Here is a 25,406-nt window from a genome sequence, read left to right on the forward strand (position 1 = left end):
ATTCCTCTGGGTCCCACTCTAACAAGTCACCTGATGTTGGCAGTTTCCCTCTACTCCAACTCCTAAATGGTCAGTCTCTCCCATAGCCATAGTTATTTCTCTCCACAATCCCATATCAGTTCTCTCTCTTTACATCTTCTACATCCCTACCAGGTTACATACTTAAGCCAGTCCCCAAAACTTCTTCCCTGTTCTCATGGGGAAAATGGTAGATCACCTTATATTTGAGATCATCTTGTATTCATGTTGCAGTTTTAATATGCAGTAAGTTTTAAATGTAATATTCATAATACCATTTTATTCAAATTATTTATAATTACTTTAGCCTTTAGGTCTCTGATATAAGATTTACTTAGGAGAGTGTTTTTAAATTACCAACTCATTTAGGGTTTTTATTATTAATATCTAGTTTTATCACATTGTGGCCAAAGAATGAGACCTGTTCTGTTTCTGCTTCTTTTCTAAATTATGGAAGTCTTTGGCAAAATATATGGTCAATTTTTGTGGAGATTCCTGAACACCTGAAATGAAGATCTATGTTCTGTTTGTACATAGAGTTACATTTTTATCTATTAAATCAACCATACTAATATTTATTTAAACCTCTATAATCTTATGTGCTTTGTTTATATAATATGTTAATGATTAAGAAAGATGTTTTAAAATTTCCTCTAAGATATGTGCTCATTTTCCCTTGACACGCTTTTTACATTACATATTTTAATAACATAATATCAACAATTATGATAAATGTTCATTAATGATTGTACATCTCACAAATGAAAAGTGATCATTTTTGCCTTATTTTGAGTCTGTCTCAGGTATGTTTCATAGATAAAACATTTAATTACAATAGTTTTTTGAGACCTACTCTGAGAAGCATTCCATATATTTGTCAAAACTGTTTTATTTGGCCTTAAATTATTATATCTTATACTTTGTATTTTGTAACACCTTAAATGTTCTTTTGGGCTTTTTTTTTCTATGTTGCATACTTTCTCCAAAAATTTTTTGGCTTAGGGAGCCTGCCTGGCTTAGTCAGTAGAGCATATGACACTTAATCTCAGGGTAATGAGTTCAAGCCCCACGATGGGTGTGGAGCCTACTTAAAAAAAAAAAAATCGTCCTTGTGAATTAGAAATGTGCATCCTGTTTTCAATTCTACCTTGAAGTCATTATTATGACAATTTAAAATGCAGTTAGACATCTATTTCTCCAATTTTCTGTGATTTTATACCTCCCCCACTCAGTTGTTTTTACTTTTTTTAATATTATGTATTTTCTTTCAAGTTCCATTTGTTCTAGTTGCCCCTCCACTAAATCCAATGGCCCAAAAACCATTCTTTCCACTGTGTTCTCAACATCTATTCCATCTTTCTAACTTTTAATCTCTGTCCTATCCCCTTGCAATCCGGGAAAGCTTATCAAGATTGACTTGCAGATCTTTTTTGAACAGGCATTAAGGAGGAGTTACCCAACCAGGGCCAAAATGAGTTCCCATGCTAGGAGTGAGATAAATTTAGACCTCCTGGATCCACTGTTCAAGAGGAAATCCAAACACTTCACCCCCTCTCCATTTCCTAACACATGCAGCTGCAGCACCACTCCCTGCCTTGAGTCTCCCAGGACAAATCTCCTTATGTCCTTTAATCTTGTTTACATTTATCACCATAGGAAGCTGTAGCTCTCTGTGTAGGCCCTTATCTCCCTCCTGTTCCCTCACTGTGCATCCTGGAATTCACAGCCCATCATCCGCAAAAACTCCCATAACCTCAAACTCTTCTCTGAAAGTCTCACTGTCAAGCTCTACTTGAAATTCAGCTATTCCCGGATTTCACAGCTTCCACTAGAACCTTCTCAAGGGCCAGCAGCTTTTTCCCAGAACCCTCATACAACTAGAGATAGAGTCAGTGTTCTTTCTCCATATTGCTGCCTCTAGGCCATTCTTTCTCACTCCTTCCTAAAATCTCCCAGCTCTGAATCTCATAAAATTAAACTACCCACTACCCTTTATTACTAACATACCAACCCCTGAGTTACTCCCCCTCAGGTCCTTCTCACCAACATTGTCACGCTAACACTATTCTTGCCTTAATTTTTGCTGATTTCAATATACAGGTAGATAACCCTATTAATCCCTTGGGCTCTCCATGGCTTGAACTCTTCTCCTCCAAAGATCTAATCCTCCACCGTTCAACCACTCATTGCCATGCTTTTAATGGACATTTTACCATTACTATAATTTATAATCTCAACTTTACCCATCTTACTCTCCCCAGGTACACCTTTATACTCCAGTATAACTTTAATCCCACCAGGACATCTGCTGTTTTCCCTTTCCACTTCCCTTATCCCCTTGATGTCCTCCCTTTCCTAAGCTTTATCCAGCTAAAATGTCATGGTCCATCATGATAATTACTCCTATGCAAACAGATCTGACTTCCTTGCACCTCTCTTACTTCATTGTATTTGGCCTAACTACAACCTGGTTAACATCAACTCTCTTATGTACCTATGCAGTTGAATGTGGCTGCACAAAAACCCACAACCACAAACTAATCTCACTTAAAATTCATGACTATGAATCTCAAGTGACCCTTTAAAATGGCCCAGGAAACATACTCTACTCCATTTATCCTCCCATTCTGCCACACAACTATTTCATACCTTCTCTTATCTCCTGAAATCCCCAACCACTGCCCCCTCAAAGTCTTCATCTTTCAGCTGATGAACCTACTTCCTATTTCACTAACAAAACTGAACCACAAATTCTTAATCTCAGGAAACAAGCTGAGGGTTGATGGAGTGGGGGGTGGGGTGGGAGGGATGGGGTGGCTTGGTGATAAGACACTGGGGAGGGTATGTGCTATGGTGAGCTCTGTGAATTGTGCAAGACTGTTGAATCACAGATCTGTACCTCTGAAACAAATAATGCAATATATGTTAAGAAAAAAAAAAAAAAGAAGAAGAAGAATGTAGCAGGAGGGGAAGAATGAAGGGGGGGAAATCGGAGGGGGAGACGAACCATGAGAGACGATGGACTCTGGAAAACAAACTGAGGGTTCTAGAAGGGAGGAGGGTGGGAGGATGGGTTAGCCTGGTGATGGGTATTAAAGAGGGCACGTTCTGCATGGAGCACTGGGTGTTATGCACAATGAATCATGGAACACTACATCTAAAACTAATGATGTAATGTATGGTGATTAACATAACAATAAAAAATAAAAAAAATAAAAACTGAACCACAGACTCCCACCACTACATCTATCCATTTCCAGCAGCTACATCCATTTATTCCTATTACTATAGATACCCTCAGCTCCATTAGAACAAACCCCTCCACTTGTGCCCCAGATCCCATGCCCTCTCACCCACTCAAGGTCAACTACAGCAATGTTTCTCTCTTTGTCCTAGATCACCAGTTTTACCCCTCTACTAAATTAGTCCTATTAGCATACAAACCTGCTATAATTTCTTCCATCTTGAAAAAAAGTCCATCCTAACCATACTTCTTCCTTCATACTTGGCTCTTCCTGCAGATATCCCCACAGCTTTCTACTCATCTCCTTCAAGTATTTAGTCTAACATCACCTCAAAGGAGCTTACCCTGACAATACGAATCTAAAATTGTAACTAACCTCTACCATCACCACCACCACCACCACTCTGGCCCTCCCAATCTTCCAATCCTGCTCTATTTTATTTTCCATAGCACTTACCACCTTCTAATATTCCATATTATTGATATATTTATTACATTACTAGTCTGTCTTCCCCCATTAAAATGTAAACTCCATTAAGGGCAAGTCTTTATCTAATTCACTGAGATATTGCAAGTGCCTAAAACAAAGTCTAGCACCAAGTCAGCACTCAATAAATACTTGATAAGGGGCACCCAGGTGGCACAGTCGGCTAAGCGTCTTACTCTTGGTTTCAGCTCAGGTCGTGATCTCAGGTTCTTGAGATGGAGCCCTGAGTCAGGCTCTGTGCTCAGTGCAGTCTGCTTAAGTTTCTCTCTGCATCTCCCTCTGCCCCTGCCCCCCACTTGCACATGTGCAAGCTCTCTCTCTCTCAAATAAAAAAACTTAAAATAAAATTAAAAAATGAATGAATAAATAAATACTTGATACATGAATGAATAAAGTATGGGTCCATTCTTCACTGCCTCTTACACCAGTTTAAATTCCACCATGGCACTGTTTAAGGACATTCTTTCCTAACTCTGCATGCCACTGTTTTCATCTTAGTCTCCTGTCTTATCTCATGGTTGATTATTCATTTCTTGTTCCTTCAATTCATGTGTTCCTCAACTTCACTCCCAGCCAAACCAAATGCTAAATTTACTTCCCCCTCCTACAGGAGCTCTTTTACAAACATAAGACTTTTCTTGTGAATATAATTACTTTTTTCATTAAGTATAGTTTTTTTTTTAATGAACACTGTTCTAATTCTTCCATATCTATTTTTCAGCCTAGTAATTGCTCAGAAACAGGTAAATCCTGCAGCAAATTCCGCTCAAGTGCTCTCCTTTACACCACGATTTAATTAGAATTGTACTTTCAGATCTGAAGATAAAGAGCTGGCTAACAGCAGTTTTTGTTATTCTTTCCTTGCTCCGGGAACTTGAGGGACGTAGGAAAGGAAATGAACACTTGGGGCTGTGGATATTCCCCGTATGAAATCTTCATCTGTGTTTGGAAAAGATGAACATCTTCCACATCTAATTCTTTCTCTAGCTCAGCTTCTACTCACATATACATTGTGTATGTCTAGCTCTCTACTTAGCGTTACTGCCTACTAAATTAGGAAGGAACCTTGTTCCCTTACGACAAATCCTCACTAAAAAGAAGCCCAACGACTCAGTGGTGGTGTTCACCTGTATACCCTCTATTGTAATTCCTTTTGAACCCTGGCAAAGGAAGGGGTTCTAAGATCACAGGCTCAGGACCCAGACTTCTTGACTTCAAATCCCAGCCTCACCACTTACTTTGATGTGTAACCTCACTTTCTTTATCCTTAACTAGAGATACCCACATCTCATTAGGTTGCTGAGCATTAAAGATTAATGCATTTTAAGTGCTTAGAAGAGTGCCTAATACATAAATAACATTCAATAAATGTTAACTCTTCCTCCTCCTCTTTGTCGTGCCTCTCACCTCTATCTATAAAAGTAGAGATGTTAGTAGGACTATGTCAAGATTTCTTCTATTTACAGTGACAATGAAGCACTTTCTCACAAAGGGATTTATGAGTAAACGCTTCATATAGTCTTTCAATCTAATCCAACCTCCACTATATCTAATAGAAACCCTTTCCTAATTCCTAATTCAGATGTAAATTCTTCCGTGTTCTTATACTCTTTTGGTGTGTCAATTTGCACAAGAGTGTAGCTCCAAACCTGTGCCTACACAAATATTTCTTTCTTAAAGCTCTCTGGAATCATTTATTTAATTAAAAAACCAACTTCTCATTGGTGTATCATGTAATTCATTTCAGAGACGCCAGGAATAATTTTTCAACATAGACATGAGAACATCACAGAGTTTAAGAAACACTGATCTAGGATATCACATTAAGAAGAACAAGAAGAGGGGTGCCTGGGTGGCTCAGTCATTAAGCGTCTGCCTTCGGCTCAGGTCATGATCCCAGGGTCCTGGGATCGAGCCCCGCATCAGGCTCCCTGCTCAGTGGGAAGCCTGCTTCTCCCTCTCCCACTCCCCCTGCTTGTGTTCCCTCTCTCACTGTGTCTCTCTCTGTCAAATAAATAAATAAAATCTTAAAAAAAAAAAAAAAAAGAACAAGAAGAAGAAGAAAGAATTCAGTTACTCACGATGCTCCTGAATTCATGATGCAGCTCTTTGCTCCACAAAAACAATCTCTGCCATCATCATGATTCATTCCAAGGTTATGACCCAACTCATGAGCAACAATGGATGCAAACGTCTCCACTGTGATTTGCCCAAACTGCCCAAACACAGGTAAGTATTAATTAGGTTTCTGAACAAAAAGGATATGTTTATTATTTTTTCCACAAAAGGAAATTAATCACTACAGTGGTGACAGTCTTCATGACAAATCAAGCAACCAACATCAGTCTTCACACATTTCACTAGGAAACTGATATGACATGGAGATAGATCCTTTAAGCAACAGACCAATTACTTTAGCACTAATAAGTTATTTGCAATGATTTATGGGAAAACAGATTCATGGTTCTAATTTAATTTTCTTAAATGGGGTTTCAACTTCCTTGTCCATAAAAAGTGAGGAGCTAATAAACACATAATATTAGAAAACTTAATCCAGTCTCTAAAGAAAAAACACGTCTACCACTTCTACCCAAAATATTGTTTTAAGGACTAGGGGAGGAAGTACGTGGTCAAATGCTTGACACTGTCCTGACACAAACATCCAAAGTTAAATATCAAGAACAAAAACGTACCACGTTAATCCCGCCTGCGTGGCTCCTTGAACATACTGTTCCCACAAATGCCATTCCTGCAGTCCCACCAAAACCTTTCTTCCTAAATGAAAATACAAGGTCAAAGTTAGAAAATGTACTTGGGGGGGGTGAAAGGAACACACTGCTCTTATTTCTTTGGATAAGCTTAAACTGGGCTGGTAGAACCTACAAAAACTGGGAGAAAAATGGCAAAGATAATTGACATCTTAAAATCAGAATACAATTAAGTCTTATTTCTTTTTTATTCTCAGAGAACAAGATTAATAACACAAATTCTTTTTTTTTTTTTTAAGATTTTATTTATTTATTTGCCGGAGAAGCAGGCTTTCTGCCGAGCAGGGAGCCCGATGCGGGGCTCGATCCCAGGACCCTGGGATCATGACCTGAGCCGAAGGCAGACGCTTAATGACTGAGCCACCCAGGCGCCCCGAACACAAATTCATTTTTCAGACAAATGAAGATGTTTTAGATACTAAGCCAAGTTTTTTTTTCCTACCCTCTAGATGAAAAATCTTCCTAAAATGCATTATATTTACTTATTCAAAAATTCTAATGAGGAGAGACAACACTCAATGAACATAACACACATAGGAGGCTGCAAAGCAGGGAGCACGGGGACATAAGAACCACAATGGCCTCCATGTGGTTCCCAATCATCCCTGACACACTTGTATCTCAAAACCTATTTTCTCCACCTGGAACTCTTTTGCCTAGTAAATACTCCTAACTGATTCCCTCACCTCCTTCAAGTCTTTACTCACAAGTCTTCTCTTCGAGGCCTTCCCTCACCATGCCAACCTGACTCCTCCAATACTTTTCTTTCTTGGGAGGTGCTCCACTATTTATTGAATAGAAAAGCATAATAATAACAACACAATGTACTTAAAATGTTCTATAAGCCTTCACAAGTGCCTTACAAAAATAATCTCATTTGATCCTGAATTTTTTTATCCTACTAGATAAAAATTATTGGGCCCACTGAACAGAGTAAGAAACTGAGACCCTGGGAAGTTGTATCTTCAGCTGTTAGGTCACCAAGCTGTGGTTTGACATAATGCTATCTGATTCCACATTTACCACCCTCAATGGCTATACCATCCTGGCCCTTTCTCCCCTGTAGCCAGGTAACCACATTCTAATTAGGGAGAAATGCAAGAAAAGAAATGTCTTCATGTCACCAGAAGCTGAGCCTACAGTGCAACAAAAACTGTGGCTACTAAGTTTCTTCAAACACTTCCTGGACTCTGAGTCAGAATATGAGCTTCACTGGTTGTAACCTTAACCTTCCTGAGAAACATGCACCTACAGGAAAATGAGGTACTTATTCCTTCACATGATGATAGAAAATTAGAACCCAAGACACTGTGTTGTATATCTAGTTCCATTATCACAAATTTATAGATGACAGAGGCCATGTGACATGCCCAAGCTCATGATGGTTCTTTCTGTACCAGTCTCCACTAGCAAGCCAAGGCAGGCAACTCCTTCAGATGAGAAAGGCAGATGCCCGCCCTTGGCCTTAAGTGGCTGAACCAAAGGCAAGGAGATGGAGAATTCAGCCTTATGCATCATCTCAGGCAGTGCTTTTCAAACTATCTAGAGGGAAGGGCCAGTAATTTTTTCTTTAATTTCCAATTCATTGCAGACCAATACGTCTTCATTTTCCCATTTTTTTAACTGAAATCATTGATATATTAATTTCAGACATAATCGGATAACTATATACATTATGAAATGCTCACCACCATAAGTATAGTTACACTCTTCCTATACTTTTACTTCTACCCTCCCTGCTCTATTTTTCCTCCTTACCATTTATTAGTATTTAATGTATTATACACATTCATTTATCTCATTTATGGCTAATCTCCTCTACCAGAATATGGACTCCATGAAGGCAAGAATTTTCATCTGGACAAACACAGTACAACTATATGAGTTCCCTTACAGAAAATTCTAGAAAATGGAAATTAACCCACATTAACAGAAAAAAAGATTAGTGGTTGCTTGGGGAAGGAATTTTTTTTTTTTTGGAGGGGAGAGGAGATTGGATTACAAAGGAGCCTGGAGGGAATGGGTATGTTTGTTATCTTGATCATGATGATAGTTTCATGGCTATATACATATGTCAAAACTCTTCCAAATGTACACTTTAAATATGTGCAGCTTAGGGGCGCCTGGGTGGCTCAGCCTTCAGCTCAGGTCATGATCCCAGGGTCCTGGGATCGAGCCCCGCATCATCGGGCTCCCTGCTCAGTGGGAAGCCGGCTTCTCCCTCTCCCACTCCCCCTGCTTGTGTTCCCTCTCTCGCTGTCTCTCTCGCTGTCAAATAAATAAATAAAATCTTTATAAATAAATAAATAAATATATGCAGTTTAATCTTCATCCATCACACCTCAATAAACCTGCTTAAAAATTTAAAACATTTTAAAAATAGAGAATTTCTGTCTTCTTTATTCATTGCTATCCCCAGTGCCTAGGGTATACACCTAATAAATATATTATAAATGAATGAATAAATCTTTCTCTGGGGCATCTGACCAGCAAGGAGAAGAGGGCCAGAGATACTGACATAAGGGAATTGCCAAGGAAACACTTTAGCCAGATCACCCTCTACTTAATGCCATAGTCCCCAGGCCCTACTCATGTACTCAATGCTTCCAAAAGGCTCTTTAGTACCCCATTCTTAACCAAAAACACAACCAGGGATCATTAGACAGACATTTGGGAAATGCCTCTACATGACAAGTGGATACAGACAGAAAAGACAAAGACAGTTTGGTAGGTTTGGTTGGGCAAGGCATGAGAAATGTGCTAGATGCCTGTCCCTTCTGGCCCTTTGTGAACTAGAAGGCATGCCCACTGGCAGGAGGATACTTGCAGGTGTAATTTAACTAAAAATTCATAAAAAGGGCTCTAAAAATCCACTTTGGCATTTTCACTGCCTTGCTTTAAATTAACTCACATAAGGGGCACCTGGGTGGCTCAGTCGTTAAGCGTCTGCCTTCGGCTCAGGTCATGGTCCCAGGGTCCTGGGATCAAGCCCAGAGTCGGGCTCCCTGCTCCGCGGGAAGCCTGCTTCTCCCTCTCCCACTCCCCCTGCTTGTGTTCCCTCTGTCACTGTGTCTCTCTCTGTCAAATAAATAAAATCTTTTAAAAAATTAATTAATTAATTAACTCACATAACAAAAGAAAACAAAAGAAAATCAAGGGTGAGGGGAATGGCCAGCATTCTCTGTGTGGATGGATGAAAGATGACTCCAAACTTCGCTGTGAAAGAGGAGAAAGCAAGGGGGTCAACGCTCAGAGACAAGACCCTTTGCTCTTCTTTGCTCCCGCCTTTATTGGTCCTTCAGGAGAATCATAAATCTTTATCACTCTTTCTCAAGCATGTGATGTGTGACAAGGTGTCTTGCTGGAACTAGGAGGATCTGTTTACGGGAAAGATACGATATGCTAATCTGCCTGTTCTACGAGTTCTGCTAAACATAGCCTAAAGGGACAATGCATACATCTCTTAGATCCCAGGGTGGCTGTTTGGGCTAAAAAGCTTCAGGGAACTCCGAGAGGCATTCCTACAGCAGAGTGGTCATGGCAGAGTGGTCATGCAGGCCCCAGCAGTCCAAAGGCCAAGGCCCTTCTCCAAAACCTTCCCTGCCTCCAGCGGCCTCCGTGTTACATTTTAGCAAGCCAGGTATTATGGATGATTTCATGCTCTACATTAACCTCAACACAAGGGAAATTTTTCCTCAGAAAAAAATTAAGAGTTTTAGGGGCACATGGGTGGCTCAGTCATTAAGCGTCTGCCTTCGGCTCAGGTCATGATCCCAGGTGGGATCGAGCCGCGCATCGGGCTCCCTGCTTGGCGGGAAGCCTGCTTCTCCCTCTCCCACTCCCCCTACTTGTGTTCCCTCTCTCGCTGTCTCTCTCTGTCAAATAAATAAGTAAAATCTTAAAAAAAAAAAAAATTATGAGTTTTAGGTACCATCAACACTGAGGGAGGCAAAAATATATAAATTAGAACATTTTTCTGCAAAAAGCCAGCCTATCAAGTTAGAAGACTTTGGCGGGGGGAGTGGTAGGGTGTTTGGGGGGGATAAAGAGGAGCAATAGCTTTATTGCTTTGCCAAGTAAAGGAGGCTGCAGCAGGCTAAGGCCTTCAAAACTGCAATCCCTCAAGCCAGAAAACTTTTAAGAAGGATGAAATGTTTCAAATAGTTTTAAATGAGGATTTTGCTTTAAGTTTTGAACTGTATTTGTATTAAGTGATTTATATAAGTTTAGGTTTTATTATGGTACCGTGGAAATGCTATGTAAAAGAAGAAAATTTTAAAAACATCTATCAGCAAGATCCCAAAGAGAATAAAAAAATTACTATATCCATGAAATCAGAACTTGATTATATAAATTAAAGGGGACAAAAAGATCTACAGAACATTAAAAATAAGATTGCAGAAATAGAAAACTCAATAGAAAGCTTAGAAGAAAAATTTAAGGAAATAATATTCCAGAAAGTAGAACAAAAAGACAAAAAGAAAGGAGATGAAAGATAACAAAATTAGAGGATAAGCAGAAGAAAACTCAACAGCCAACCAAATAAAAGGAACCCCAGAAGGAATGGCGAACAAAAATACAGAGGATCAAGTCATCTACAAAATAATTAGAAAAAAATTCCTAAAACTGCAAGACATCAGTCTCAAGATTGAAGTTACCCACTAAGAACACAACACAATGAGTGATAAAAGACCTACACTGAAGCATATCATCAGGACAATTCAGAAGCCTGGGGACCAAGAGAAGATCCTAGAAGTTTCCAGAGAAGGAGGAAAACAAACAAACAAACCCACAAAGGATCAGGAATCAGAAAGGCTTAAGGCTTCTCAACAGTAATACTGGAAGTCAAAAGAAAGAGCCATGCCTTCAAAATTCTGAAGGAAAAAGACTTCATGCCTCGAATTTTACACACAGCCAAATAATCAAAAAAGTTACAAAACAAACTGTAAAGTACACCTCTGAAAAACTGAGTCACTTAGGCCCTAGGGTAATCAGAGGTCACACAGATGTAATTTTTAAATTCTATTCTGAGACGGTGAAGCACATTTTCTGACATGCAAGGGTCAAAATTTTTTCTTTCCATATATTCTTTCACAAGAAGAAACTAGAAAACATGCCATACCAAGGTGAGCGAGTAAAACCCAAGAAAGAGGAAGGACATGGAATAAAGGTGACAGGGAATCCAACACAGAAGGGAAGTCTCATTATCATACTGTGACTTGTGGGGTATCATACAAAGCTCTGTTATTCAGACAAATGCTCAAAAACCTTAAGAAAACATGATTCTAATAAAAGAAAATAAGCGAAAGTTACTGTTCTGACCATTTCATTAATAGCACTTTTCTTAAAATCACTTACAAAACTAGCTGTGCACTGTCATGTCTCCGACGTGTTATGAGAAACTTTTCCCGCCACTGTACAAAGTTCCCCAACACATCACCAGCACCTCCAATTATGTTGATCAGGTTTCCATTTGTCCAAATCTCTAGTCCAACTAGCACAATTCGAATATTCAACATAATATACATCTAGGAAGAAAACAAATAAAAGTCTATAAAATATATTAAAGAATACAAGAGTATCTTTTAACTTATGATGAAGTAACACAACTACTTGAAATAAAAACAGGACTCCTCCCCTCCAAAAAATACATTTCGTTCAATATAATGAGACTCTAACCTCTGAAGAGTCTCAGTGTCCTCATCCACAAAATAAAAGTAATAAAAGTTCAAAATCGTTTTTATCTTCCATTCCAAAATCTGACAAACTGAAAATTTTAAGTTTTTGGTAAATTTGCCTTCCAAATTGCCCTAAACTAATGTAAATCTATTTATGGTCCATATGTATCTCACTTAATGTAAATACTCATACATTTCACTATAGGAATATCAGTGAGTTTGATTACAAAGAGCTACCAGAAGATCCTGTTATGCAATACATGGTGAACCATATTACCTTTCTAAACTTTTACCTAAAATTCTAATTACACATACCCCAAAGGTTTCAGATAGTGCACTATGGAACTCATTTTTATTTCATAGAGATACTGTGAGTAATAAATGACAATAAATGTAAAGCACTTGGCTCAGTTTCTAGCATATTATAAATGCTCAAGAGAACACTACTGTCCTCATCATTATTATTATGCTTAATATTCACAACAGGGAAATACCTTATAGATGAAATTATCTTATAAGAACATGCATCTAATTCTTCAATATCTCCCACTGGATGAATGAACTACAAAGTCTCAAACCAAATTTCTCTCTCTCTCCCTCCCTCCCTCTTGCTCTCCCTCTCGCCCTCACACACACACACACACACACACACACACACTGTCATATCATGGTTTCAGAGTAGGAGGCAGCCTTCATCAAAGTAAGATTGAGTAAAAATTCAAATATCTTTTCATAAATGCCAAAGTTCCTTACCCTTTCTACACTGAGGATAAAATAGATGCTGATATGAAATCTCTTACTTGTCTCAGTCTTTCCACAGTTATATATTCCTTTCAAACATAAAAAATGTTACAAAACAAACTAGAAAACAGACCCCTGAAAGACTGAGTCCCTAGGATAATCAGAACTCAAATGAGACAGTTTTTAAATTCTGTTCTGAGACTATGAAAAGACAGGCTAGAATAATCCCACTTAATAGAAAATACAACTCACACTATCCAAGTAGTTTGCTAAACGGATCATCTCCTCTCTCACTGCAGTCTGATTTCTTCCCATCATGTCATACTGAAAAGCAAGAAAGGAAAATCATTTTCACCAAAGTCATTTATGAAAAAAATTTCTAAAATCTGTTATAATGAAGATAAGAATCCCAAATATTTCCTCTGAACTAAAAATGGAGGCATTTAGACACTCACCTGCCTTTCAAATTAACAAATCTAAAGGATACATTTCAGTGATAAATAGGAATAAGAAAAACAGGTTCAAGTGTGAAATGGTTAATAAGGAAAACATACTGAAGTCTTTATTTGCTCCAAATTAGCATAATTTTAAAATTAATTCTCTTTAATGTTCTTTTTATTCATTTTAATGCAAAAATGTCTTTGAACAGTTTATAAAGGTAGTGTTTAAAACAATCAAAATGCACAGATAAAGGAATAAAAACAATCTAACAGATTTCCTGACCCTTTCATCCCTTAGGCTAAAGACATTACCAATAAACAATTTCTAAGCTCTGGACTAAATTAATGAGAGATTAACCAATGTTCACCAACAGACACTATATGTAGACAAAACAGATATTTAAAAGTTTAACTATATTAAAACAAACAGCTGATATGACTGATGATTTTCTTCAAGACCTGGCTAAATCCAAATGTCCATTTTAACATTATTTTAATACAACCAACTAAATAACTAATGAAAAGAAAATTTTAAAAAGAATGTATGGTTTTGCTCTAAGATAAGAGCATTAATATCAGAATAAATCAGACCTTTTATCAGTCACACATTTTATGATGATACTCCTAAACAAAAAAATTTAATATATCTGATAAGGTTTGATAAAATGGAATCATTCTTATTTTGAACCATTTTCCACCAGTACATAATGAATCTATCTGGAGAGAGTAATCAATAAAAACACTTCAAATCTCTATTTTTGACTTGTCCAAACATTCTCCAGAAACTTTTTATCCATTATCAGGGTAAAGTTCATGCTTGGTCATATTCCCTGTGCTTTTTCCTTCTACCACTTGAGGGTAATGAACCTATAATGAACAAATCTGAATACGTTTCTATCTGTTAATAAATACAGCTTGTTTATTTCCAACCTATACACAATAAGGGATTTTTTTTTAAACCATAAAAATCCTCTAAACGGTCTCTGCTGCTTATAAGAAAGGAACTGCCAATATTGCTAAGTTTCTACAAATAACTCTTTTCACACAAACAACAAAGCTGAAGTAAAAGTCAGACAAAATATTTCAAATAATCTATATGTTAAATTATATAACAGCTGTATCTAAAACTGATAACCCTGTAAATGCTGAAATAGACCCATTACTTTTCTTAGCTAAGTTAAGCACAATTCTTAAATATGAATAAGGAAAATCCCTGGTGTTATCCTGGACACAGAAATTAATAGTAAATGCTAAAATCAACTATTCTCCTCTATTCCCTTCTAAAGCATGCCACGACCCAGAATTTTCTGCCTCTTATAGTGAAGTATATGTAAGTTAGCTGAAATTCTAAAAAGCAAAGCAATTTCATTAGGCAACAAAGCAGTATCTGATTAGCTGATTTTTCATCACAGTCCTTTAAAGTCATCTGAAAAGGTGACCCTAACTGAAGGGCAATGAAGAAAGTCTGCATAAGCAAATCACCCAAAAGAACAGGGAGGGAAAAATCACCAGTAAAAAATAGTTAGAGGTATTCTCATTTGCTATGTTCAGCTTCTGGTGGGATTATGAACATCAAGCATGTTTAAAAGAAAAAAGCCATTTTAGTTTTAAAATTACATTTAAGAAAAATCAAGACAAATATATTATATTTTATGTTTCCTTCATGGGATGCTCACTTCTCATCTGCTTTTCATGAAAAAGAAGAAAAACTGTCACCAATCCTACCCTTTCCTTGTCTACGACAATGAACAGCTCCACATATCGGGTCTGTGGCAGGACAGCTCTTCTTCTCTGTCAAAAAAACAAACATCATAAAGGAAAAAAAAAAGTTATAAGACTACGTGTTTAAAAAAAAACAAAAACTACATGTGTTTCATAGGTAGCGGCCTTACCCTCATCTCTAATCTCTTATTTCAGGTCTGCTAAGAACATGATAAAATTATTTTACTTCACACAGATCAATAAAGCCAAAAACATTTTTTTTCTAAAAAAGTGCTATCTGCTCTCTGTACTAGTCTAAGAAAAATTCTAGTTAATGATAATATGAGGTATTCAAATTTCCAAAGCAGAATTACTGATTTTCTAATATCAAAACTACACATACTCACACACACTCTAATGGGAAACCCCACTACTACATTAAAAGTGGAAAAACAAAGGTAATAATTATAATATTGCAAGAATATAATAACCCAGAGCAGGAGTGAGGACAAGGTTGCTGCTTCAAAAAATGACTAGTTCAGTGATTTTCAGAAATTCATGTAAAGTACAGAATTCGACAAAAATTTAAAAGTTTTCCAATGATTAAAGTTAAAAAAGAACAGTCCAACAGGGGTGCCTGGGTGGCTCAGTCGTTAAGCGTCTGCGTTCAGCTCAGGGCATGATCCCAGGGTCCTGGGATCAAGCCCCGCATAGGGCTCCCTGCTTGGCGGGAAGCCTGCTTCTCCCTCTCCCACTCCCCCTACTTGTGCTCCCTCTCTCGCTCTGTCTGTCAAATAAATAAATAAAATTTTAAAAAATTAAAAAAAAAGAACAGTCCAACAGTCAAAAGAGTGCACAGCGAGAGGCAATGAAAATAATGCCATAAACTCGTATGAAAACATACTAGAAGAGGCACATGCTTCTTCCAACACAGCAGTATCTTATAGAAAGGCACAGTGCCCACAACTAAAGTTGACCTGTTCCTAGAAACATTTCAATCTAAGAGCCCCATGTCATGAGTAAGCAGGGAATCCTAATGAAGACTCAAAATAGGGATACAAGTGTTCCTGGAAGACATCTGAAATAATTAATGTCTTAACTCTCAATTGTTCTCTCTTTCCCTGATCTAGGGCTCAAAAATCACTATTCTTGTTTGTGTAAAAGGTATCTAAATAAGACAAACCATGAGAGTTGATGGACTCTGAAAAACAAACTGAGGGTTCTAGAGGGGAGGGGGGTGGGAGGATGGGTTAGCCTGGTGATGGGTATTAAAGAGGGCACCTTCTGCATGGAGCACTGGGTGTTATGCACAAACAATGAATCATGGAACACTACATCTAAAACTAATGATGTAATGTATAGGGATTAACATAACAATAAAAAAATTTTTTAGGGCGCCTGGGTGCCTCAGTCGGTTAAGCGGCTGCCTTCGGCTCAGGTCATGATCCTGGGGTCCTGGGATCGAGCCCCGCATCCGGCTCCCTGCTCAGTGGAGAGCCTGCTTCTCCCTCTCCCTCTGCCTGCCACTCTGCCTACTTGTGCTCTCTATCTCTCTGTCAAATAAATAAATAAAATCTTTAAAAAAAAAAAAAAAATTTTTAAAAAAAGGTATCTAAATAAAAAAATTGTACTGCTCTCTGAAAGACAATATAATGGACTATTATGTAACAGTAATAAAAAGAAATATAAGTTTTTAAGATTTAAGCCCTGATTCTAAAACATACAGAAGCTTGACTGCACTTGGTGGCAGGAACTGCATCTTTTTATCCCCTAGTACCTATCAAAATGTCTGGCACATAGTTGGAAAAAACATAACAATAATAAGTATTGGTTTAATACATAAATACATGATTTTTTAACACTTTAGTCCGAGCCATGAAGAAATATATTTCCTTACTCGAAGTAGCTGAGTGATGCTAGGAGGCTCTTCCTCTTCATAGTTTATGGTTTCTTTCTCTATATCCTTGTTGGAAACCCCACATTTCAGAGGCTCTTTGTGGACATCATCCATTCGATAAAAGATGTGCTCAAAACGAGAGCTGTTTTGCAGGGGTTCAATCCCGTAACTCACATTCTCTATATGCAGCAATCCTCTAAGTATCGCATTACACATACACAATTTTTAAGAATGAAGAAAATAATACACAGGAAAAGGAATCAGAAAACCTGAATTCAAATCCTAGTTCTTAACATGTATAAGAAAGGGTAGTATGGTATAGAGAAAAATACTAGGTTTTAGAGTCATGCAGACGTAAATTTAAAACTCAAGACTGCTACTCACTAATATCACTCCCTAAAAGTCAGTTAACCTCTCCAAGTGACTGCTGTATGTATAATGGAAGTTAATTCAGAATAGTGGCTAAAAGTATGGAGTCTAGAGCCAGAGAACCAGCATTGGAATCCCAAATGTTTCCTCCTAGCTGTGGGACTCTCAGCAATGACTTAACCTCTACCTTACTTTATTCTACATGGGGTTGTTCTGAAAACTAAATTATTATATAAATGTGAAGTACTCAGTAGATGGCCTGACACACAGTAACTGCTCCGTGTTATTACTTAAATGGAGATAATTATAGCCATCTTATACAGCTGGTTTGAGAATTAAAATAATATTTATTAGTTCAATCAGTCACGTAACCAACGAGCCAGCACATAGCATCATATTGCCAGGCCTTCAATAAATATAATTTTAATATTATTATCACTTTACTTGATATGTGGTACAATTTCTCTGAACCTCAGTTTGCTCATCACCTAAATATGGAGAGAGTGAGCCCCTTTTCACAGGTATTATGAGACTTAGATGAAAGAAGATAGGTGAAAATTTTATAGAGTGCTACAGAAATTAAAAGTATGCTTTTTAAAATAGCAAAAATTACTTAGCAGTCTCAAATCAACAAAATTTTCTCTTTAGATATTGAAACTCATCAACTGTAATATTTTCTTAAATAAACATGTCCAGAATGATACCCGATACATAGCTCTAAAGATCTTCAGCAATACCAAAGTAAAATCTAATTTTGTTAAGTCCCTCAAAATGACTTGATTTAGAAACAGAGATAGGTAAAAGGGTAAGAAATAGAAGAAAGAAAAAAAAAGGTGACACAGAAAATTCCTTACCTGAGTCCAAAACAGTCGCTAAGAGCAATCGATGAATTATAAACTCCCTCCACATAGCCCCGATAATGACAATGATTCTAAACAATAAAAACTGTATTATCTTCAAATACTGTTACATGGCTATAATTCATCACAGAAATTACAGAGCTAACAAAATTATTTGAGGTCAGTAAACTAATAATTTTGTTTATATCACTGGCATCTTACAATATCAATGGCATTCTTTGGACTATCTATTATGACCCTACAAGTACACAACTGTTTAGGCAGAAGTCCAGAGGATACTAAGTACAAACAGCTCTACCCCAATAACCTTTAAGCCTAGAAGCAGAACAAGACAGCATTATGTCATGTTTAAAATCTTAGATCACAGTCATCCAAGAAGCAACAGCAACCGACATCTAACTGACATCTAACACAGCAGGGGATCCTGTGACAAGCTAATGCTGCCAAGAGGGAAGAAAAATGAGTATGTGGCAAAAAGTAATTTTGATCCCATGATTTTCTTTTCTTCATATATTTATATTAATTTTCTTATTATTAGTTTTACATTTAGCCATCTTAAAAAATAAAAGAGGCTTTAGCCTTAATTTTGAACAACAAATTGGCCATTGGAAATACAAGCATATTATCACTAATATCAGATTTTTTTTACTACACAATGAGATTTTTTCCTTTTAAAACCATTTCAAAGCACTAAAAAAAAGCCAAGGTCATGGGGAGGGGGCTGTTGGGGAGCCTAGCCCTACCAGACATTAAGACATATCACAAGGCCTTAATAATTAAAATAGTATGGTACCAGTGGCGAATTGAGAGAACCACCAGTGGAACAGAATTTGGGGACTTGAAATAGACCAAAGTACATATGGAACTGGGACAAGGATTTTTGTAATAAATGGTGCTCAGTCCACTGGTTAGACATTTGGAAAAGGATAAAATTAGATCCATACCTCACACCATACATCAGAATAAAATCTAAATGAATCAACAATCTAAACATAAAAAATAAAAACCATACAAAAACTAAAAGAAAATATGGGTGAATTCCTCTTTAACCTGGGTGTAGAGAAAGGCTGTCACTCAAAATATATATGCAATAAAAGAAAAAAATGATAATTTTTACTACATAAAAAGTTTTTCAAATTTCTACATGGAAAGAAACACCAAAAAACAAAATCAAACACAATATACAGATTGGGAAAAAAAATATTTGTAACTTGTATCACAGCTAGAAGACTAACATCCCTAACTATAAAGAACTCTTAAACATCAAAGGGGAAAGATTAAAAACTCAATAGAGGAGAGGAAGAAGTAAAACTGTCACTATTTGCAGATGACATAATATTATATATAGAAAACCCTAAAGACTCCACCAAAAAACTGTTAGAACTAATAAATGAATTCAATAAAGTTGCAGGAAACAAAATCAATATACAGAAATCTGTTGTGTTATATCCACTGATAATGAACTAGCAAAAATAAAAATTAAGAAAACAATCCCATTTACAATTGCATCAAAAAGAATAAAATACCCAGATATAAATTTAACAAAGGAGGAAAGACCTATACACAGAAAATGATAAGACATTAATGAAAGAAACTGAAGAAGATACAAATAAACAGAAAGATAATCCATGATCATAGATTGGAAGAACAAATATTGTTAAAATGTCTAGACTAGGGGCGCCTGGTTGGCTCAGTCATTAAGCGTCTGCCTTCAACTTAGGTCATGATCCCAGGATCCTGGGATCGAGCCCCACATCGGGCTCCCTGCTCAGCGGGAAGCCTGCTTCTCCCTCTCCCACTCCCCTTGCTTGTGTTCCCTCTCTCACTGTCTCTCTCTCTCTGTCAAATAAATAAATAAAATCTTTAAAAAAAAAATGTCTAGACTAACCAAAGCAATCTACAGATTCAATGCAATCCTATCAAAATTCCAAGGGCATTTTTTACAGAAATGGAACAAAAAATCTAAAATTTGTCTGGAATCACAAAAAGCACCACATAGAATAAAGACACTTCTTTCTCTTCTTGAGAAAGAAAAACAAAGCTGGAGGCATCATGCTCCCTGATTTCAAACTATACTACAAAGCGATGGCAATCAAAACAGTATGGTGTTGGCATAAAAACGGACACACAGATCAATGGAACAGAACAGAGAGCCCAGAAGTAAACCCACACCTATATAGTCAGTTAATTTCTGACAAAGGAGCCAAGAATATACCAGTCTCTTCAATAAATGGTACTGAGACAACTGGATAGAAAAGAATGAAACTGGACCAACATCTTATACCATACATAAAAATTAACACAAAATTAGATTAAAGACAGCATAGCAACTATAGTTAATAATGCTGTACTGCATATATGAAAGTTGCTAAGAGATTAATCTTAAAAGTTCTCATCACATGCACAAAAAAATATTTTAACTATGTATAACAGATATTAATGAGACTTACTGTGGCAATCATTTCACAATATATACAAATATCAAATCATTATGATGTACACCTGAAGCTAATGCAGTATAATTCATGTCAATTATACCTCAACTAAAAAAAAAAAAACTCTTAGAGGAACAGCAACAAAAAAACCCAATGGAAAATAGGGCAAAAGACACAAACAGGCAATTCACAAAAGAACATAAAAATGCCCTCACATATATGAAGATTTTCAATCTCACTCATGAAAAAGTAAGAATCGTGAGTCTACACTGACATAATTAAAATTAAGAAAGGAAAACTTTTCCTTGCAGAAGGCACTAATGCATAGAGAAGCACTAATGAAATTAGGAAATCACCATTTTAACCACAATCATAATAACCATTAATTCAGGAAAATAGTAAATACTAACACTAGTAAATACTAACACTAGTAGGTAAAAATTTGAGAAGTAACAGGATATTTATATTAGTCTCAAAATGTCTAACCATAATATTCATTTACAAAGGCAAAAAAAACATTAACTGAACAGAGGAGAAACAGGGCAGACAATTCCTTAACTAAATGATCAAAGTTAACACTGTCAGCAACAACACTAACCACAGCACATGCTTCTTGATAGGATACACTGAGAACGACTTGGTATCACTTTGGTGGTATTCCTGCCAAAAGTACATAACCTGAATCTGATCACGGGTAAACATCAATCTCAAATTGCAGGACATTCTACAAAAGTTGGCCCGTACTTCCCAAAAATGCCGGTGTCATGAAATACAAGGAAAGACAAAGGATTTCCAGACTAAAGGAAACTACAGAGACATAACCACTGAATGCAGCACATGAACTTGGATTTTCTTTTGCCATAAAGTACATTACTGGGATGATGGGCCAAAAAAATCTGTATCAATAAGATCTGTAAATTAGATAATAGTATTGCTTCAACGTTACCTTCCTAATTTTGAAAATTGTACTTGATTACATAAAAGAATTCCTTGTTTGGGGGGGAATTTACACTGAAGTGTTTAAGGGTAAAGGGATACCATATCTGCAATATACTCTAAAAGATTCAGAAAAAAAAATAGAGAAGAAAGAATAAAGGAAATGAAGTAAAATGTTAACACTTAGAGACTCTAGGTGAAGGGGATGCATGAATGTTTTATATTATTCATGCAACGTTTCCTATAAGTCTAAAGTGGTGAAAATTTAAATAAATAAATAAACAAACAAACAATTCTATGCTAAAAATACAGGCTCAACTTCAACATTTACAACTTTTTCTAGTGTGGGGCAGTTCACAACCACTTACGTTTTTCTTTCTAGTGCTTTTGTGCTAAAGTCTAGCTTTGATATTGCCTTCTTCTCACTAGAGGAAAATAAATACCTTCTACTATTACCAATGAGGTAGCACTTATGAGATAATACTTGTAACTCCTGGCACTCCAAAATTAAATGTTTCTAGTTTCAATTATAGTAGAAGCTCTCTTATTTGACATGACTGAAATCCAGCACTTGGTCACTGAATCTATCAACTTGATGGTATTTTTTTAAATGACTTGGTTTTATTAATCTTTCCAAAGCCTTCAATGCACTTCAAAAAAACAACAAATCATATTTCATGGGGTGCCTGGGTGGCTCAGTCGTTAAGCATCTGCCTTCGGCTCAGGTCATGATCCCAGGGTCCTGGGGTCGAGCCCCACATCAGGCTCCCTGCTCTGCGGGAAGCCTGCTTCTCCCTCTCCCACTCCCCCTGCTTGTGTTCCCTCTCTCACTGTGTCTCTCTCTGTCAAATAAATAAAAGCTTTAAAAAAAAATCATATTTCATAAGTTTATAAAACATCTAATTAAACTGTGTGATTACAGTAAAGGCACAAATGCCACAGTTTTGGAAACACGCAAACTATAAGCAAAAAACTCAACTAGGGAAAGAAATATACACAGAACTCTAAGAGGGAAATGCCTAGGGCAGCCAATATAGTTTTCAGATGAAACAAAAAGTATTAATTAATTAGGGAACTTAGTGAAGACACTGGCTGATGCATTTGCAAGGTACCCCAAAGTTCTGACACAAAGTAATTTGGGGTTTTACTTCACACAGTAACTTGTATAAAGTGGTTATTAAAGCTTAGTTTTTTTTGTGAAAAATGGCCTTTGTGAAAGACACTGATGATAAAATCCAAGTAATAGCTTTACAAATTACTTTAATCTTAAATAATAGATCATAAGGGAAAGCGTTTAAATTTTCTCAGTGTAATTTCATTGTATTTTATAAACAAAAGTAATGTCATTATGATATCTGGCAATCTAGCCATACGCCAAAAATTCCCAGTACCAAAGTTTTAATTGGTATCTCAAATTTACAGACATACTTTCATCTATCTGAACAATATTCAATAACCAAGAAACAAGTAAAAGACTTCATCAGTCTTAGTTTATACTTTTCAATCACCCAGGAAAGCACAATTCCATAATACTACTTGAAAATAACAGCTGCATAAATTTCTATGACCAAAACCTATTTTTAACAGTTTTAAGCATATATATTTTCAATAATAACAAGTAATAATATTTATTGAGTTAAAAATGGTTAGGCTATCTGCTCTAAGTATCTTACAAGTATTAACTCATTTAATGGAGATACAATGTACAGCATAAGGAACCTAATTAATAACATGTAACAACTTCGTATGGTAACAGATGGGAGCTAGATTTGTCATGGTGATCACGTCACAACATATATAAATGTTGAATCACTATGTTGTACACCTAAAACAAATATAGTATTGTATGTCAACTACACTTCAATTTAAATAAAAAGTATTAACTCATTTAAGCCTTCCAGTAACTCCTCGAAGCTGTAATTATTATTCCCATTTTAAGGTGAAGATAGTAAGGTGCAGACAAGTTAAAGTAACGTGACCAGCAAATAAATGACAGAGCCAGGATTAAGTCCAAACAATGTGTATCTCCAAAACCTACACCATGAAACTTCTCCCAAGGGGGGGAAAAAAAAACAACCCTTTACGATCACTGCTTTTGTCAAGTGGCTTAAACTACGTGGTCTTTGGCTTCATGGCATGGTAATCTCTGGATAAATAATTGAATGGTTAAATGAACAGATAAGATGGGTTATTTGTGATCTGGTTTATGCTGTCATATATGTTTAAGCTGCTCTACCAGTTTGTTATTAAACAATGGACAAATAAGACACTAAAATAAAGGAATCAGAAAGTGAATCAGAAAAGAATAAGACTAGTCAGCGTATCCTTATTTTTTTAAGTACGAGTAATTAATCTAAAATAAAGGTTTGCCTTCTGTTTATTGGAAGAGTGCTGCAGAAGTGCCGAACTAACATAAACCACTCAACCAAGCCAAAGATTACAAAGCTCAGGAGAAAAATAACACATGTTTAATTGGAACAAAGACTTCTCATGGACACTAATGCAAAAGAAAAAAATATAGAATACCTAACTGCCAAAAAGGACTGTAAAAACACTCTTCCCAAATGACACTGGAAATGTTTATGCTCTAATTTATTAACACATAAAGCCAAATTCAGCAACTGCCAATTATTTCAAGTATTCCCGGCCAGTTCTGTCCTCAGGAATACTCTGTTCTCTGATGCAAAGAGGGCCACATTTCCTCAGAAAAGAACTGTTTTTAGTAAAAACTTAGGACATACAAGTGTTTTTTCTTTACTAAGAACTAATGGCAAGTTAAATGGTTTAATAAGGAAGTAAGATGTGCTTTCAGAGATGCTTTCAGCAAAAAAAAATTTTTAAACCTATGTTAAAATATATCAAACATTCCCCCTTCATAAGCAGTAAGGATTACCATTAAATAGAAGATTCTTTTCCTGGACTTAAAAACAAAAACACTTGACTACCGAGTACCTGGAGAACTGTAAAATACAGTCTAGTCCATGTAAAGGCACCCACCATCCACCACCCACCACCCACTCCCTTCCTGGGACAACTCCAGGTATTAAAATGTCAAGAGTGGCCCTTGGTGACAGTGCAATATACAGTCTTGTGTATGGGAAATAGAACTCATTTTAAAATTATAATTATTTTAAATTTGCTATAAGATCAAGAGGAAAATATATTACCTGTACATCAGGATGGTCAGAGATCAGAGCCCCTTCCTTGTTGTAGGTATAAACTACAAAATCTCGGGGCAAAAGGTCACTGGAAGAGGAATAAAACACATCATTTAAAATTATTCTAATCTATATACAACTAAGAACACAACTCACAAGGCAGTACTCCTAGAAGAGATAAGCAGGAATAAAAACTTTTACCTGACAAATTATTATTTAAAGAGGGAGCTACTATAAAACAAAAAGCTCATGAATTGACTTAAATCTGAAATCGTGTGCACTGCTTCCTCATAAAAAATGCGGGGCTGCATATTTGTTCTAATGGTCATAAAATGCTGGTTGCAAAAAACATACGTAATGTCTTTAAATTTTTCTAATACATCTCATAGGAAAGGTACAAATAAGGTTATACACTACATCATATTTCCAGAAGAAAAAGTAAGTGCTTTGACTCTTTCCTAAAAGTCCTATATAAACAAGAAGCACTCGCTGCTTTAACCTGGTAAGTACAGAGGCAAAATCTGTGTCAGTTGGAGGAGACAATTAATGCTGATTCCTGAAGCTCCCTTGCGCGTTAAGGGAGCTCAGTACTGTAAACCATATGTGGAAAGACAGGGTTATCTTCATTAAAGGAAAAAAAACCATTCAGTAACATTTGTTAAAGATGGCGGGGG

The 25,406-nt window shown here is 36.5% G+C and overlaps 1 protein-coding gene across 1 annotated transcript in view; it reads right to left on the reverse strand.

Moving 5' to 3' along the window:
* ADAM9 (ADAM metallopeptidase domain 9) overlaps nucleotides 1-25,406 on the reverse strand; it is a 158,157-nt gene that overhangs the window by 100,248 nt on the left and 32,503 nt on the right. Inside the window, exons 4-11 of the mRNA XM_032413360.1 lie at nucleotides 24,742-24,820; nucleotides 18,198-18,274; nucleotides 16,975-17,170; nucleotides 15,102-15,167; nucleotides 13,189-13,260; nucleotides 11,876-12,045; nucleotides 6,443-6,524; nucleotides 5,831-5,964 (exon numbers count right to left, since the gene is read on the reverse strand). Of these exons, the coding sequence (XP_032269251.1) occupies nucleotides 5,831-5,964; nucleotides 6,443-6,524; nucleotides 11,876-12,045; nucleotides 13,189-13,260; nucleotides 15,102-15,167; nucleotides 16,975-17,170; nucleotides 18,198-18,274; nucleotides 24,742-24,820 (876 nt within the window). The remainder of the gene's footprint in view (nucleotides 1-5,830; nucleotides 5,965-6,442; nucleotides 6,525-11,875; nucleotides 12,046-13,188; nucleotides 13,261-15,101; nucleotides 15,168-16,974; nucleotides 17,171-18,197; nucleotides 18,275-24,741; nucleotides 24,821-25,406) is intronic.

This window comes from Phoca vitulina, unplaced genomic scaffold, assembly GCF_004348235.1.
Source record: "Phoca vitulina isolate PV1807 unplaced genomic scaffold, GSC_HSeal_1.0 scaffold15, whole genome shotgun sequence".
Lineage (NCBI taxonomy): Eukaryota > Metazoa > Chordata > Mammalia > Carnivora > Phocidae > Phoca > Phoca vitulina.